An 18014-nucleotide genomic window follows, 5' to 3' on the forward strand; every position below is an offset into this window, starting at 1 on the left:
AAAAAAAAAACACCTTTCTCTATATTCTATGGTATGCACTACCATGGCCTCTAGCTTATTCTATAGAAAACATCTCCATAGCTTCCTGGTATCTGTTCTTTCAAATGTGAAAACCCTTAGAAAGAAGTACTTCAGCAGCTGACTTCATTAACACACACCCTGCACCTGCCCTCCATCTCCAGGAGATTGCTTCCACCCATCTCTGAAGAACCTCTGTGTGTCTTCCTATCAATTGTTGTGTACGTTACCTTCATGTTGCATAGATTGTTTGGCAGAGCATGCAGATGCAGAGCGATCACATAACAGCCAATGTGGTACAGAGCTGTACTACTGAAAACAGGAGATGTGTGCTATTGGAAGTCTGTAAAGCCCACCATAAATTGTACAATCTACAATCTCCTTTAGGTTTACCATCAACTATGTAGTGCAAGTGCCTTTCTGATTGGATACACAGTGATTGGATAGATAGGTGTGCACTGCTATTATATAGTTTTGGTAAATCTAAAGGAGATTGGGCCGAGATTGTGCAATCAGATTGTATAATGTATGGCCACCTTTATATACCTAAAATGAACTAGTTGTTAATGGCACCCAAACAGTGGAAGCAAACACGCATTTTGCCGCATTAAAAAAGTGCTACAAACACTGCAAAACATGCAGTAGAAAACATGCAAACTGAAATACACCAAAAAGTCGCATGAGCTACTTTACCACATGCAGGGCAGCCCACTGAAATGAATGCCCTATGTGTGTCATAGGAAAAAAAAGGCCAAATTATATGCGTTCCCACTAAACTAGGTGTAAATGGGGCCTGAAAGTGAAATTGGTGTGTTAATACAAGAAAAATGACAGCTGTACAATCTTTGTACAATTTCCTTTAGATATACCAACACTATATAACAGGAGGACCCACCTGAGCAATCTATTAAATTTGTATCAAATCAGACAGGCCCTTGCACTACATAGCTGATGGTAGATCTAAAGGGGATTGTACAAACAGATTGTATAGTGTATGGCTACCTTAAGGGAAGAAGTAGGAAAGTGTATAGAAATAAAAAGAGGTGATATAGAAATAAGGGAGGCTTGGTCTAGAGTGCATGATGGGATAGGAAATTTCCTGGATGGTCACATGATGCTACAGGAAGTCAGGGCTCAGAATGCATTTTCGTTTTGTAAATTTTGAACAGAGAGGTGCAGATTCAAAGCTGCCATGGACTAGGTGGGTGAAGGATAAGCACATTGGGATAGGTTCGGTAGAAACAATATTTAAAAAGGCTCCTGTTTATTATGAAATGTGAAATTCTAAGGTGAACTTAGCCTTTAGCCCTGGTTCACACTGATGCAGTGCGGAATTCGCAGCATTTTCTGTGCAAATTCTGCACTGTATCAGAATCGCACCCCGTTCATACGAACCGCTGAGGGTGTGTATGTTAAGTTAACAAAAAGAAAAAAATAGTGAAGCGCTTATATCACATAAATACAGTAAAGTGCATTCGAAAAAAATTAAAAATGAATTAATATGAATATAATTCTAATATTCCTGTGTAACAACTCTATATAATGAACGTTAATGCCTCCCTCTGGTGGGAGAAAAAAATAGTGCAACCAGATATGATTAAACTATAGTGATACAACACACACTTTAAAAACCTATTGCACCGTGCATATATCAAAATTCAAAATGGAATGTGAATAAATAAGTGAAACAAATTAATTAACCGCATGAAATAGTGCCTAATTCATACACATGACATATACATCATAAGTGAAACAAAAAAAATGTCCATGCATGTGACTGTGCTTTTCGAAAACACACGTGATCTCCACTTCTAGGTGCAAATAATCTCCTCCAAATGGCAGCAATACCTGCTCACCTCCCCTCCTTGACCCACACAGGGCCCCAAAGCAGTTACCACCTCAATGGTGTATCTCCTCTGGCAGACTCCTTATTTCTCCTCCTCTCTTATTCAGACTCATAGAAAGACAAAAAAACTTTCCATAGTGTAGTATATTTATTTAAGAAAAGGGTAAAGCCACAAATAATTCCACTCACATGGTCCTCTTCATCAATAAGCGTTTTTACCACAGCCTATGGGTAAATCTGCATGCACTTAGGGGAATCCAATATGAACCTAATTCGTCATTTCCTGGTGACGCATGTCCGGACACCGCGGCCATATTGGATTCCCCTAAGTGCATGCAGATTTACCCATAGGCTGTGGTAAAAACACTTATTGATGAAGAGGACCATGTGAGTGGAATTATTTGTGGCTTTACCCTTTTCTTAAATAAATATACTACACTATGGAAAGTTTTTTTGTCTTTCTATGAGTCTGAATTATGCAGGCCATAGATGGGGAGAAAAACTGCAGATTTTTCTTTTAAAAAACGAAAAATCGGTTGTTCAAGTGGCCGACGTTACCATCAATGGTAAAAAAAATCGGCCGATTTTCTACCCGTCTAGAGCCGGCAAAAAGTGTCCCTGCAGAGAGCTCTGCTATTTCTTTGACAGTTCTCTGACAGTTCCTTGACATTTATAGAAGTTGCAACAATGTATCTATTTGTTTCCATTTAGGATACAGATGTTTTTATTCGGAAACAAATAGATACAATGTTTCAACCGCTGTAAATGTCAAGGAACTGTCAGAGAACTGTCAGAAATAGCAGAGCTCTCTGCAGAGACACTTTTTGCTGGACTGGAATTCTTCTTATTTTCATCCTACTTCTTCTTCTTCATCCTCATCCTCTTCTTCTTCTTCTTCATCCTCATCCTCATCCTCTTCTTCTTCTTCTTCTTCTTCTTCATCCTCATCCTCTTCTTCATCCTCATCCTCTTCTTCTTCTTCTTCTTCTTCATCCTCATCCTCTTCTTCATCCTCATCCTCTTCTTCTTCTTCATCCTCTTCATCATCCTCATCCTCTTCTTCTTCATCATCCTCATCCTCTTCTTCTTCTGCATCCTCATCCTATTCTTCTTCTTCATCATCATCCTCATCCTCTTCTTCTTCATCATCATCCTCATCCTCTTCTTCTTCCTCTTCTTCATCATCATCCTCATCCTCTTCTTCATCCTCATCCTCTTCTTCTTCTTCATCCTCTTCATCATCCTCATCCTCTTCTTCTTCATCATCCTCATCCTCTTCTTCTTCTGCATCCTCATCCTATTCTTCTTCTTCATCATCATCCTCATCCTCTTCTTCTTCATCATCATCCTCATCCTCTTCTTCTTCCTCTTCTTCATCATCATCCTCATCCTCTTCTTCATCCTCATCCTCTTCTTCTTCATCATCATCCTCATCCTCTTCTTCTTCATCATCATCCTCTTCTTCATCTTCTTCTTCTTCATCCTCATCCTCTTCTTCTTCCTCATCCTCTTCTTCTTCCTCATCCTCTTCTTCTTCCTCATCCTCTTCTTCTTCATCATCCTCATCCTCTTCTTCATCATCATCCTCATCCTCTTCTTCATCCTCATCCTCTTCTTCTTCATCCTCATCCTCTTCTTCTTCTTCATCCTCATCCTCTTCTTCTTCATCCTCTTCTTCTTCCTCTTCTTCTTCTTCATCCTCTTCTTCATCGTCTTCCTCTTCTTCTTTTTCTTCTTTTTGTCTTCCTCTTGCAGGTCACTGCTCATGCGCAGATTTTTTATCGGTAAAAAATCGGCCGATTTGCCCACTAATTGCCGCGAAAATCGGCCGATCGGCAAAATCGGCCGATTTTTTTTCCAACTTTACCGAAAAAAAAACCGGCCAAAATACCGAAAAACGGCCGACCAAATCGCCCACTAACGATCCGAAAATCGGCCGAAAAATCGGCCGATTTTCGACCCATCTATGGCCTGCATAAGAGAGGAGGAGAAATAAGGAGTCTGCCAGAGGAGATACACCATTGAGGTGGTAACTGCTTTGGGGCCCTGTGTGGGTCAAGGAGGGGAGGTGAGCAGGTATTGCTGCCATTTGGAGGAGATTATTTGCACCTAGAAGTGGAGATCACGTGTGTTTTCGAAAAGCACAGTCACATGCATGGACATTTTTTTTGTTTCACTTATGATGTATATGTCATGTGTATGAATTAGGCACTATTTCATGCGGTTAATTAATTTGTTTCACTTATTTATTCACATTCCGTTTTGAATTTTGATATATGCACGGTGCAATAGGTTTTTAAAGTGTGTGTTGTATCACTATAGTTTAATCATATCTGGTTGCACTATTTTTTTCTCCCACCAGAGGGAGGCATTAACGTTCATTATATAGAGTTGTTACACAGGAATATTAGAATTATATTCATATTAATTCATTTTTAATTTTTTTCGAATGCACTTTACTGTATTTATGTGATATAAGTGCTTCACTATTTTTTTCTTTTTGTTTGCACTTATTGGTATTAGTCAAGTGATAGCAGCTGTATTATAATAATCATTCCATTGAGCGCAGGAGGATTCCTTATATTTTATGTTAAGTTAACAACACCCCGATGGCGGTCCGCAAAACGTGGTGCGATGTGCAGAATCGGATCGCATAGGTGTGAACACCCATGTGATCCGATTCCCAAAAAAGGGTCCTGCACATTTTCAGTGCGGGTGCGGTGCAATTGGAGCCATGCAAAATGTATGGCTCCAATCGCAACCACACACAAATTTCATGTGATTTGCACAGGAATGCGGTGCAGTTCCTGTGTGAATGACATGCGATATACCGCACCGCATATATGAGAACCCAGGCTAAAAGATTATTTCACCCAGCATTCCTTGTTTGTTTTGGAAATGGGTACTTTCCTACATTTCTAAATCTTCCATACAAGCCTTCTGCAACCAAAGTGCCCAGGCACCATGGGGAGTCTTCAGATGTCTTCAGGGGTGCCTTGGCAAAATTGTCTGAAAACTATATACAAGCCAGTGGATGGATGAAGCCTGCCTTTTAGTTATACAAAGTCACAGGTTTTCATTGTGCACCATTACAACCTTTCTAAGAAGCAATGTCATCAGTTGACGAGGAGGATGTTGAGCGCCTGTACACCCTTGCCCCTTCCCTGTCCCTCTCCATCAGCACTGGGGTCATATTAGCTGAGTGAGGGAGACAAACCCTGGAATACTAGTCAGTACTAGGGTGCAAAGGTGTGTTTGCTTTGGAATGATATAGCGCCTCTGAAGTTAGGTGTCATGTTTGAATGTTGCTGCATTGTATAAAACTATTAGCTTCGTTTTTATATTTTAGAATGGGGTGCCTCAAGATTGTGCAGAATTTTGAGGGGTGCCTTGACAGAAAAAAAAGTTGAGAAACACTGTTCTATACTAAGTGTATGCACAATGACTGGGGAAGCTCAATGTATGCTTTTCTAGCAGAATATTTTTTTGATAGAAGTTAAGTTAAGGTGTACATCCAATTTGCACCAAACTGAAATTGCTACTGTATTGCAGCTCTATGAGAAATATGGAGAAATCTTCACTGTACAGTTTGGACCAAAGAAGATTGTGGTGATCGCAGGGTACAGGGCTGTGAAGGATGCCCTGGTCAACCAAGCTGATGATTTTGGAGAAAGAGCAGATATACCACTCTTCACACTGATAAGTAAAGAAAAAGGTCAGCTTAGAGTTACCATTTTCTGAATAGATTATCTTTTTTTCTGAAGATTTTTATTTATTTTTTAACAGGTACTTATATAGCGCAGTCAATTTATTTATTTTTATTTATTTCAGGTACTTATATAGCGCCATCAATTTACGCAGCACTTTACATATATATTGTACATTCATATCAGTCCCTAACCATCAAGGGGTGTACAATCTAAGGTCCCTAACTTACATTCACACACACACATACTAGGGCCAATTTATACAGGAGCCAATTCACCTACCAAAATGTCTTTGGAGTGTGGGAGGAAACCGGAGCACCTGGACGAAACCCATGCAGGCACAGGGAGAACATGCAAACTCCAGGCAGGTGGTACCATGGTTGGGATTTGAACCAATGACCATGGTACTGCCAGGCAGAAGCACTAAACATTTAGCCACTGCGCTGCCCAATTTACACAGCACTTTACATAATCTGCATATATTGTAAATTCACATCAGTCCCTGCCCTCATGGAGTTTACAATCTAAGGTTCCTAAAGAAAAATTCATACATATACTGTACTAGGGACAATAAAGATCTTTTTTTCCAGTTCATTCTGAACATTGCCTTGGCCTCACTACTGCACACATTAGGTTGTTTTAGAACTACACCGTGTTCCAAATTATTATGCAAATTCTATTTAAGTGTCACAAAGATGAAATATTTTGTTTTTCAGTTTAACTCATGGATGGCATTGTGTGTCAGGGCTCTTTTGATCACTGAAAACAATCTCAGACACCTGTGATAATTAGATTGGCCAGTGAGCCCAATTTAAGGATAAACTACTAAAGGAGTGTGTTCCACATTATTAAGCAGAGCACCATTTTGAAGCAATATGGGGAAGAAAAAGGATCTCTCTGCTGCCAAAAAGAGTGAAATAGTTCAATGCCTTGGACGAGGTATGAAAACATTAGATATTTCACGAAAACTTAATCGTGATCATCGCACTATTAAGAGATTTGTGGCTGATTCAGAGCACAGACGGGTTCGTGCAGATAAAGGCACATTGAGGAAGATTTCTGCCAGATCCATGCATCGGATCAAGAGAGCAGCTGCTAAAATACCTTTACATAGCAACAAACAGATATTTGAAGCTGCTGGTGCCTCTGGAGTCCCACGGACATCAAGGTGTAGAGTCCTCCAGAGTCTTGCAACTGTGCATAAACCTTCTATTCGGCCACCAATAACCAATGCTCACAAGCAGAAACGGCTGCATTGGGCAGAAAAATACACAAAGACTAATTTTCAAACAGTCCTGTTCACTGATGAGTGCCGTGCAACCCTGGATAGTCCAGATGGATAGAGTAGTGGATGGTTGGTGGATGGCCACCCTGTTCCAACAAGGCTGCGACGTCAGCAAGGCGGTGGTGGGTCATGTTTTGGGCCGGAATCATGGGAACAGAGCTGGTCAGCCCATTTAGAGCCCCTCAAGGTGTAAAGATGACCTCTGCAAAGTATGTGGAGTTTATGACTGACCACTTTCTTTCCTGGTACAGAAGGAAGAACTATGCTTTCCGTAATAAAATCATCTTCATGCATGACAATGCACCATCTCATGCTGCAAAGAATACCTCTGCATCAATGGCTGTTATGGGGATAAAAGGAGAGAAAGCCATGGTGTGGCCTCCATCCTCCCCTGACCTCAATCCTATTGAGAACCTTTGGAGCATCCCCAAGCAAAAGATCTATGAGGGTGGGAGGCAGTTTATATGCAAAACAGCAGCTCTGGGAGGCTATTCTGACATCTTGCAAACAAATTCAAGCAGAAACTGTCCAAAAACTCACAAGTTCAATGGATGCAAGACTTGTGAAGCTGCTATCAAATAAGGGGTCCTATGTTAAAATGTAACGTGGCCTGTTAAAATGTTTAAAAAGTTAAAATGTTGTTAAAAGTTTGATTGAAATAGCTTTTGATTTCAGTAAATATGCTGCAAACACAACAAATGACAATTTTCAGTTCTTTACAACCTATAAAGTGTTTTGAAACTTACTGTGCGTAATAATTTGGAACAGTGCATTGGAAGTGTTTTATGTTTAAAAAAAATACTGTTATCATTAGGAGGTTTGTTCAATATAATTTGAATTGTACTCTTAATAGTTGATAACATGAGAATTATGCTGACTGTTATTTACATCAATTATTTAGGCAAATGAAAAAAATATCCTTTGCATAATAATTTGGAACACGGTGTAGTTCAGCAATGTTTTGACCACAATTTTGAAGATCAATCTTTACGTGCATAAGATTTGAGCATGAGTTACCATAAAACTCTCCTAACACAGCAATGTTATACAGAGGTTACAGGAGCAGAAGGGTAGCTGTCTAGGCTCTCACTTTTTTCTTGAAGAAAGTGGTGAATGATATTTGCTGATTATTTACTGTGATTTAGTGCACATTGGGTATGGTTTTTTTCTAATTAAAGCCTAAGTTTACTTAGGGAAAAAAAAGAATAAGCACAAGGGACATTCCTTCAATGCCCCCCCCCCCCCAGTAATTGTGGGGGTTAATAGAACAAAGGTAGCTGTCAAAGGCAGCTCTTCCATTTTTAGAAAGACCTTTCATTAATCTGCTCATCCTCCATTCATAGCTAACGTTTCATGTATAGACTTCAAGTAGATCTATAGGCAATAGTTGTTTTTTCATTTTGCATAGAGTAAGGCAGGGTTATAACCTTTGTCAGATTTTTTTTTCCATCAGTGTCCTGTTGTGGAAATAGTGTCCCCATTGGAATAGTTCCCCTCTATTACTTCTCTGGGGATGACCTAAAATGTGGGATTTTCTTTTACTTTCACTTTCAATGATAATGGTAAACAGGACAAATAGAGAGGGCAAATCTCCTAAGAGTACCATAGACAGCAATAAAAACTGTCAGGTGTTCTAATCCCTCTCCGCTCTCTCCAAAACTAAAAAAAACAGGTTTTGCCTGTAGCTTTACATTAAGGTGGGTACACACTATAAGAAAATTGGATGAACAGTCGTCTGGTTTTTCTCAATGTTTCACAGCAAGTGGAGCCCAAGGTTGGTACTAATTGTACAAAAATTCTTGAAGGACAAGGGCTCTTTTTTTTTGTTTGACGAAGAAACATTGTAGCATAGATTAATTTTGTTTATTGTTTCTGATCATGTGCAGTCTGATCATGCGTATTCGATTATTCTATATTAAATGGAAATCGTTAGTTCTGTTCACGTACAAGAAAAATTTTGGAGTTTGTCACTTAGGAAATTTTTGTTTGGAAAGTCTGAATTGGATGTCAAAAGTTGTACACACACTGTACGAAAATCGAATGATCATTCCTTGCGTGGAATTTTTCTTACAATTTTCCCACTTTAGGCTACAGGGTATCATAATAAACTGTGTGGTTACATGTTATTATGTGTTTTTCAGGCATAGTGTTTTCTAATGGAGAACAATGGAAAGCCAGTAGGAGGTTTGCACTCTCAACTCTTCGAGATTTTGGAATGGGAAAGAAAACAATAGAAGCCAGGATACAAGATGAATTAATTCCTCTTATAGAACATTTCAAGTCACACAAAGGTAACACATTCTATTAAACACAAACTGTCTGCCTTTTACATGGGGAGATGGCAATTCTTAAATGGGACCCTAAACTGTGAACGTTGTGCTACAAAAGACTACAGAGGTCAAAGGACTAAACACAGGTATTGCCTGTGGACTCTGTGCAGCTGATCATGTCCTCAATACTGACATACCAATTCTTGTCCTGCACTGTGTTTTTGTGTGGTGATGGCCACCATGATAGAAGAGCAGGGCTCTGCTTCCCCATATCCAAGTTTTCTTTACTGGTGATTGGTAATGTGATGACTGGTGGGGGAATATTCAAAAACAGCTGTATAGGTGCTGGAATCACACATCCACATAATGAATGAAGCACAGCAGGGAGAGTCTGACACTGCATGTCCTCAGTTAAAGCTTTCTCACCAGCAAGGAGAACAGTGAAGCACAGTAGTGACATCACCAAATCTCACTACACATCACTTAAGACTTGTGTTCACAGGTACAGTGCTTTTATTTTCACACTGCCTACATACAGCTCTAGGCACAAGTGCACTGCTATTTTTCAGTTTAACTTTGATACATGAAAAGAGCTGTGAAAATTTTGAATAAATTTCCAGAGGAGCCATTTCCAGACAACTAAATAGATTGTTATTTTGTAGCCACTTATCTACAAAGTCTATTGTTTCCATTTTTGGCACATATTAAAATTCTAATTTTAGGCCTGAAGATTTGTTAAACTCCACAAACAGTACACATTTTCTGAAAAAAATACCCTGTGTAATAAAATGCTTGTAGGCTCAGTTTTGTATGTCACATGATATTAAGTATACAGGTTTATGAAATGCAATTATAAAATAAATGTAAATGTAATGAAAAAAAATACAACATATTTTATATATCTGAACAGCAGAACACAGTGACTAACTTTGGTACGCAAAATTGTTCATAGGCTTTGCTTTAAAAGCCTTTACATCATTTTAAAGCTAGCTATGAACTATTATTATTGCTCTCACTCCCATGTTTGCAGAGATATGTACAATATGTAGTGCATTCATCCTGTTTGTACACATGTACAGTATGTGTACTTAGGGATGCAGAACGTGACGTTTATATTTTTTTAAATTAATTTTATTGTTATCAACTAGAGGGGGCATAACACTTTTGTGATGGCTTACTGTATTACTGTGACAGGCTCTCTTTTTTGAGACATCAGGGGTCTATTAGACCCCTGATGTCTCACTTGCCCTCCACTGAAGCTAATGGAGCACAGATTATGCAGTGTGTTCGTCTGCAGAAGTATTTTGGGATTTACAATCATTTATTATCCAAGTGCCTAAAAAATACTTATCTTTGTTGCTTATTGCAACTAATCAGTTTAGAACTTTCTGTACAGGTTTAAAATGAAGGGAAGAATCTGAGAGAGGAAACCAATAAATGTGTCTCATGTATTAAAGTATCATTGAGAAGAACTGTCTAGAAAGGCTAGATTCACACTATATGCAGGTGTGGGAATCACTTGTTTTCCCTCACCTGCATTAAAAACGCACCGATGTTAGCAGAGGTGCCATTCATTCATAATGGCATCCCTTGCACTGGAAACCATACAGCATTGTTTCCCATGATGGGAACAGCCTAGTACTATGCGGTTTCCCTTCCCTTTTGGAAAAGGCAAAGGGACATTTTTCCAGTGTTTTCTGTAGGTACAGCAGCCCATTCAAATGAGTGGATTGTTGTGCCCATGCAAAAGCGGCTGCCGGGAGACAGAGTGTGAACTTAGCCAAAGATTTAAATACCCAAGACACAGGAGACGCTTTCAGAGTAAATTAATACACAATTTTTTTCCCTTTTATTTATATGCTCCAGAGAAACCATTTGACACAAACGTCATAATGAACTGTGCGGTGTCTAATGTTATCTGCTCTATCATTTTTGGAGAAAGGTTTGAATACAACGATCCAACATTTAAAAAACTCATTCGAATAATGGATGAAAATGAGAAACTGGCTGGTTCACCTAAGATGATGGTAAGCACTGCATATTAATATTTTATGGGCATTAGCTTATTAAGCCTGCATATACAAATGTTAACATATACAGAGCCATAAAAAGAATTCACCCTTTTGGAAGTTTTCATGATTGACTATTATAGAACACTGAATTAAGATTAAGATTTTTTTTTTTTACTAATCAAGGGAAGTGTCTTTCATGTCAAAAGAGATAATCGAAAAATTATTTAAAGGGTATGTAAACCCTAACAATTAACTTCTCTGGCTCGATACATTTTGATCTGTTAAATAATCAAGTGAAAGCATTTTGTTCTATAAGAGCAAGTGGAAAAAATTGTTGATTCTTCAAAAAGCTACTCAGCTAATAACGCTGTTTTTTCTGCCTTTGTTGCATTCATCGGTTACATCTACAGGTCTACAGAACAACCCCCACTATCGGGATGAGTGGGGAAGGTTATTGTAGTCCTATTCTAGGGTAACAACACTGCTTTTTTTTTTTATAGATACAATATGCTGAGTGAACATTTTCTTGTGTAGTTTTGGCTTTATACTCAGGATCTTTATCTTGCTGGAAGACATATCTTATCTCCGGACTTGATACTCGGGAATTGGGATCATTATCTTGCTGAAAGACATACTGAATCTTATCCCCTGACTAGATTCAGGTTTTCTGCAGATTGCATGAGATTTTCTTTCAGAATTTGCAGCATTTTACTGTATTCTTTTTACCCATATTTCTGCCCATAAACCTTCCCACAGCAGAATGCTACCACCACCATGTTTCTTGGTGGGGATGGATGATTTACAATGATTTGCAGTGTTTGCCTTACACAAAACATGGTACTTGTTTTTATGAACCCAAATCTCCAATTTGGTCCCATCAAACTATGGAATCTTTTTTCAGCTTTCTTCAGAGTCTCCTAAGTGCCTTCTGGCAAACTGTAGATGAGGTGTCATGTGAATTTTATCTACCAGTGGCTTTGTGTTTGCCATGCTGCCATAAAGCTGTGACTGGCGAAGTGCCCAGGCAGCAGTTGACTTGTAGGGACTCTTGGATAGGACCACAAGCATGGCAGAAAATGCAGACATCTGACATGCCTGCATATGAAAGGTTATTTGGATGGATTTGTTCTACAAAAGAATCCAATTAAGTAGAAATTATCTTTTTTTAATGGTGTATTTGAAAGTCAGGGGACAAGGCCAGATTGCCACATGGTGTACTAGATGTGATTCAAAATTATTATGTATGTAAACTAAAGTTCTAAGAATTACTGGTTTGTCTCCACAGCTGTTTAACTTTTTTCCTCGAATATCAACCTTTTTTGGAACGCACAAAGAGATCATGCAGCAATTTGAAGAGCTCAAAGATTTTGTTTTAAAGCGCATCAAACATCAGAGACAAATGTTTGATGCAAATGCCATCTCTGGATATATAGATGCATACCTTTTGAAACAAGAACAGGTATATGTTTTTCTTATATAATGTGTTGGATTTATAAATGAACCGTGTGTGATTTTGTGGTTTCCTTCACATTTGTGAGACTTTGTTAGCACTCAGTGACACGTGAATCATTCCAAATGTTGTTTTTCACATTTTCCAGTCTCTGTATGGCATTGTCTGTCTGATGTGAAGTCTCTTACATGGTAGTCTGTCAGACAGGTCAGTGTAATGGCTTAATTCGCATTTAGGGGTGTTCATCTGTCCCCAACCACAAGTAATCACTGGCCGTGAGATTACGTCTGAACATCAGCAGACAGTTGAGACCGTGGTCAGCCTATCCTTGCTTTGGACAGGCTCGTGGCCCCAACTGTCTGCATCCACCTGTATATCCAGTCACAGGAATCGTCTGGATTCCTGCCATGGCTGGCATTTTTTTGTCATGTAAATGGGGCTTAAAAGTGTTGTCCATTTTTTATTGTAGCAAACTCCTTCTTGAAAGGAAGACTCTACCATGGCAGCCTCTCTCTCTAACAAGACTTCTTTGACAGTCTGGAAGTCCCTTTCGTTCTTACCTCTCTTTCATGACAGTCTTTCTCTAAAAGGATAATCTATGATATGGCAAAGTCTTATTCTCTCTCTCCAAATATTTTCATGAGTGCACATGCTGCAACCCCATTCCCCATATTTTATCACTTGTAGTATTTTGTTTAAAGTAGAAGCACAGGTAGATTTTTTCCATTATGAGAGGGTTATAAACCTTATCAGTTTTTTGCCATCTGTGTTCCATTGAGGAGATTTAATTTCACTTCCTGTCCCATAGTCAGAATAGGAAGTAAGAGGAAATCCCTCCAAAGTGAGGGAATCTTTGGTTGTCACCAGGGTCACCAGAATTAGTGTCCCTGTGGGAATATTTTTCTCCTATTAAGACAATATTGGGATTATTCTCTCCGTGCACCTGCTAGTATAGACTTGACCTCTGTTAAGTAGTTGCTGCTTGCACTATAATGCATTTCCCACATCAACTAAAACAAAAAATAAAAAGTGCTGAGCAACACCTCTGTGTCTCAGATAAATTACTCCTACTTGGTTATTGTGAGTGCTCCAACAATAAATTAAATAATGAGTAGATACCACTACTATAAATCAACAAAAATACTCAAAACAACCAATATCACTATTTCATTCATCAGATAATGATATGTGCACCCATTTATATTGATGAGTGACAATAACACTTATTATCCTTATAGTGACAAAAATAATATAAATCACATAAATGTGTCCATCATATAAGTCCCTTCAATTGGGCCTTCTCCAAAGTGATGAAAAATACTTCTTCCTTAATCCTTCACATGCATCAACAGCACAAGTGAGTCCCATCACCATTCATCATGTGCACTTACCTGAACTTGTGGACCTATTAGTGTAAGCAATATGTCAAATGCGCCTTACCCTTTAAGAGGTCTATTCCCAGGTCTTCACTACTCTCTCCCTCCTGGGATCTCTCCACTGGCCCCAGTATGAATCACCACCAATATGCAGTCTCCACTTGCTCCCCCGTTCAAAAAAAGAAGGAATAGCAATAGTGCTTTACCATTATAACACAAAATCCCTTTATTAAAAAGCTTTAAACATTAAGGTGCATTCAGACAGCAGATCACTTTAACTGGTTGCCACAATATCTGGGTACAATGTCCCCTTAAGGTGAAACCTCAGCATCATCTATTTTCAGTGATCGAGTGGCACTTTCTGGTAGACATGATGATGTCAGTGGCCCTGCCCTGACAAATGTTGTCACACCCATGTGACTTTATTGATGTACCATAAATGAGGGAATACTTGGTTGTCACCAGGGACACCAGAACTAGTGTCCCCACTGGAAGATTCCCCCCCCCACTACTGTTCTGAAGACAATTCAACTTTGTGACTTTCTTTTGCTCTAAGTATTAACAATAAATAGGCTGAATCTCTCTAACAGGGACACAGACAGCAATAAGAACCTACCAGGTGCTCTAGTCCTTCTCCTAAAGTTTTGCCTTTAGTTATAGTATATTTTCTAAAATATCTTTTAGTTTATTCTGGTCACTGAAATGAATGTATGCGCAAGTGCTAAATGTACACATAGGCTCTACATAAACAAGTGTTTGGAGGCAGAAAAAAAGTCAAATGCCTGTCATACAGGCATTTTTTAGCTGCCGTGTGCACAAGGCCTTATGGGTTTTAACAAATAGATTATAGATTAGTAGCACAAGAGAAACTAATATACGAGGGGCGTTCAAGTCAAACCGGGACTTTTAATTTTACACGTATTAGAAGGGATGATAGCGTGGTGGTACTACATGCAGTAGTAAGTGGCAAGTGTGTCCTCTTACAATGGTAGTGGGTGCATGGAACAGCGTGTGATGATGAATTGTCTTGTGAACGAAAGCGTTAAACCCAGTGATATCTACAGAACACTTCAAGAACAGTACGGTGATGAGATGTTCAGCCGCAGTAAGACATTTGAATGGTGTAAACGTTTCAAAGATGGCTGTATGTCCATTAGTGACGTTCCTGGCCATGGCAGTTCCCAGCCAATAGCAGCAAGGCTGTGGATAAGGGGGTACCACCAGGCCTCCTGTACGGGGCCCAGGACAGCAGGGGTCCAGGCAGCTGGGTGAATTGGATGTGGGCAGGGAGGGTGTTCGGCACAGGGGGCTGCAATTACTGGATCCGATCCCTTGTATGACTCTCTCTGCAGCAGTTGAAAGCTGGCTTCTTCTCCTCTCCCTCCCACTGCCTTTCAGCTGCTGCAATGAGAGCCATACTGGGGGTCAATTCCAGCAATTGCTCCCCCCCCGCTGCACCCATTACCCTCCCTGTGCACTATACATTTCCCCCTGCTGCCAAGGCGCCTGTCATGAAACAAGTAACAAATCTTTCTGTGGGAACGGTGAACACAATCATTCACGAAGTGAAGCAGGCTGTCCTAGGATGCTTTAGGCATACTGACAAATCCTTCTATGCCAAAGCTTTCCAGGCATTAGCTAAATGCTGGGATAAGTGTATAAATGTGGCAGGGGAGTATGTTGAAAAAAAGAAAGCAGTTTCCACTCCTTGAAATTTGTTATTTTATTACATAAACTCAAAAGTCCCGGTTTGAGTTGAACGCCCCTCGTATTTACGTTTGTTGCATTGTGGTATTAAAGGAGAGCTCTGCACTATTATTTTATATTTAGTTATACTTTAATTTCCATAGCCTGGCAACATTTTAATTAAAAATATAACCAGGAAATGTTCAGGGGTTTTAACATTCACCCTTTATCAATTAGAGTGAAAGTTCTATTATACACCTTTCCCCACTGAAGTACAGATGTTGGTGAATGTCATTAAATGTAGTTTCTTTTCAGCTGGGGAATCCACAACTAATATGTTCCGTAAGTTCAGAGAACATTACTAAGCAAATATGCCATTATTATGCTGGTGAATCCATTATAAATGTGGCCCTTTGTCTTTTCTCTTTTCTTAATGGGACAAGGCTCCTTCATAAAGCGTATAATATTTAAAAAAAACGTAGGATGATAAATAAATAATTAGTGTCTGAATCATTTGATATTTGTGTTTTTAGGAGTCCTCCAAAGCTGAAACGTACTTTGATGATGAAAATCTGGTGTACTCAGTTCTGGATCTCTTTGGAGCTGGGACCGAAACAACATCTACAACACTACGCTGGGGCATTTTGTTGATGATGAAGTATCCAGAAATACAAAGTAATTTTGTGGCTTTACAAAGTGATGTCATTTTGGGGATAAGTTTGCTTGACTAGTCTGCTCCACCTTTACTTCTTACAGGCTATTTTCTTTTTAGATGTTGGTAGACTTGGAAAAAGTAAATATCCCTGTCTGACCCCTTTTTGTAAATTTCACCTCATTTCCTGACCCACTTGTCAGCATATGCCTCATTATGCTCAAAGGCTATTTTACTGTCCCAGGGCCCCACAAACGGAAGGACAGCATTTCAATAGTTACCCTGCCAGTGACACCTGTTCTGGCAGCAACTACAGAGACGTTTTGAGAGTGATATCACAATCTTTGTCACCAGACCTTAACATTACACAGTTCCATGGTGGATTACTCCAGCAGACTAGGAAGGGAGCCACAACTTGACATTCACAGAGCCCAGTAGTTTCAGGCCAGTTGCCTTGGATCAGCCCCATGCCGCAACTGAGGGCTAAATATTGGTATCCCAGCCTTTTAGAGGGGTGTATCCTACCATTTGGACCTGCGTCTCCTGACCACCACCTCTCCCTTTCCAAGGCTGCTTCTTCTTCCTTAGCTTCATGTTACTCAGTTACCATGAAGCGCTAACCTGTAGTATCATACTATGTTCCCCGAAGCATTGTCACACTGAACTAACACTCTTCTGCACACAAGAACAAGCCCGTCATTACAGCTTAATCATAGAATGCTTTATTGATGATTTAACATAACAGTTCCAGTACAGTTCTTTTGCACATGGCAGAATCAATTGTCATTCTCATGTAGCAATAACAGTGCCAACATCTTTTCATCACTTAAATATACGCTGGGGTGTGTGTACCTTCCCTGGATAAGAAAACCTCCAACAGGTGAAATAAGGAATAGTCTGAATTCATAGCCCCTTTTTAAGGGGCCCCGCTGCAGGGTAGCTCAAGCAATTACATCTTTCAATGTATGGTATCCAACCCCTGACACTCCAAGACCACAAGACCTATCTTCTTTCTGTATTTATCACCCCATGAAACAGGAGGAGGCATACCACAACCCATTTGGGGTTCTGCCTACACACTTACAGCCTATAACAGCAAGACAAGAAATGAGGAGAGCAGTTGTCAGCGAAGCAGGAAGTTAGAGACAGAGAAAATAGCCTAAAAGTGGTTTGAACCCTTACCCCATTATACTGACAGAAATTGAGGGGAAGTCTCCCCATTGAAGACATAGACTGAAACAAAAACTTTACAGGAAGTGATGGGCCAGAGTCAGTAAACATCATCCAGTGGCTTCTTAGCCACTAGGATAACTTTGGCATTTAAAGGAATCGCCTGCCCTAAAAAAATGATATGCATCTTGTAAGGTCTGGCAATGTTGAGGGAGCATCGAAGAGGTGGTGGCACAGTGCGAGGTGGGAACACCTTAGGGAGACAAGTCTGATTGCATTTTGACCCCCAAGACAATACTTGGCCAGAGTTCCAGTCAGGATTGGGTGAGTGTTTCTGCAACCATGGAAGTCCAAGAATGATGGGGCTAGAAGACTTAGGGAGGATCAGGAAGGAGATTTCCTCACAATGAAGAGCGCCAACATGCATAGTTATGGAGGTGGTCTGGAAGCGTAGAAGTCCTAAGGCCATGGTAGAGCCATCAACTGTAGATACTGATTGGGGAGTCTTCAAGGGGACAAGAGGAATGCCCAATTCAGTGGCC

General features: G+C 39.8%; 1 protein-coding gene across 2 annotated transcripts in view; it reads left to right on the forward strand.

Annotated features, from left to right (window-relative positions):
- LOC149473012 (cytochrome P450 2K1-like) overlaps positions 1–18014 on the forward strand; it is a 60373-nt gene that overhangs the window by 15150 nt on the left and 27209 nt on the right. For both annotated transcript variants that reach the window (XM_089681959.1, XM_089681968.1), the window contains exons 2-6: positions 5417–5579; positions 8998–9147; positions 10993–11153; positions 12424–12597; positions 16184–16325. In XM_089681959.1, the coding sequence (XP_089538085.1) occupies positions 5417–5579; positions 8998–9147; positions 10993–11153; positions 12424–12597; positions 16184–16325 (790 nt within the window). The remainder of the gene's footprint in view (positions 1–5416; positions 5580–8997; positions 9148–10992; positions 11154–12423; positions 12598–16183; positions 16326–18014) is intronic.

The sequence above is a fragment of the Staurois parvus genome, unplaced genomic scaffold, assembly GCF_062004578.1.
Source record: "Staurois parvus isolate SC_StPar_1 unplaced genomic scaffold, SC_StPar_1.0 ptg000018l, whole genome shotgun sequence".
NCBI classification, from domain to species: domain Eukaryota; kingdom Metazoa; phylum Chordata; class Amphibia; order Anura; family Ranidae; genus Staurois; species Staurois parvus.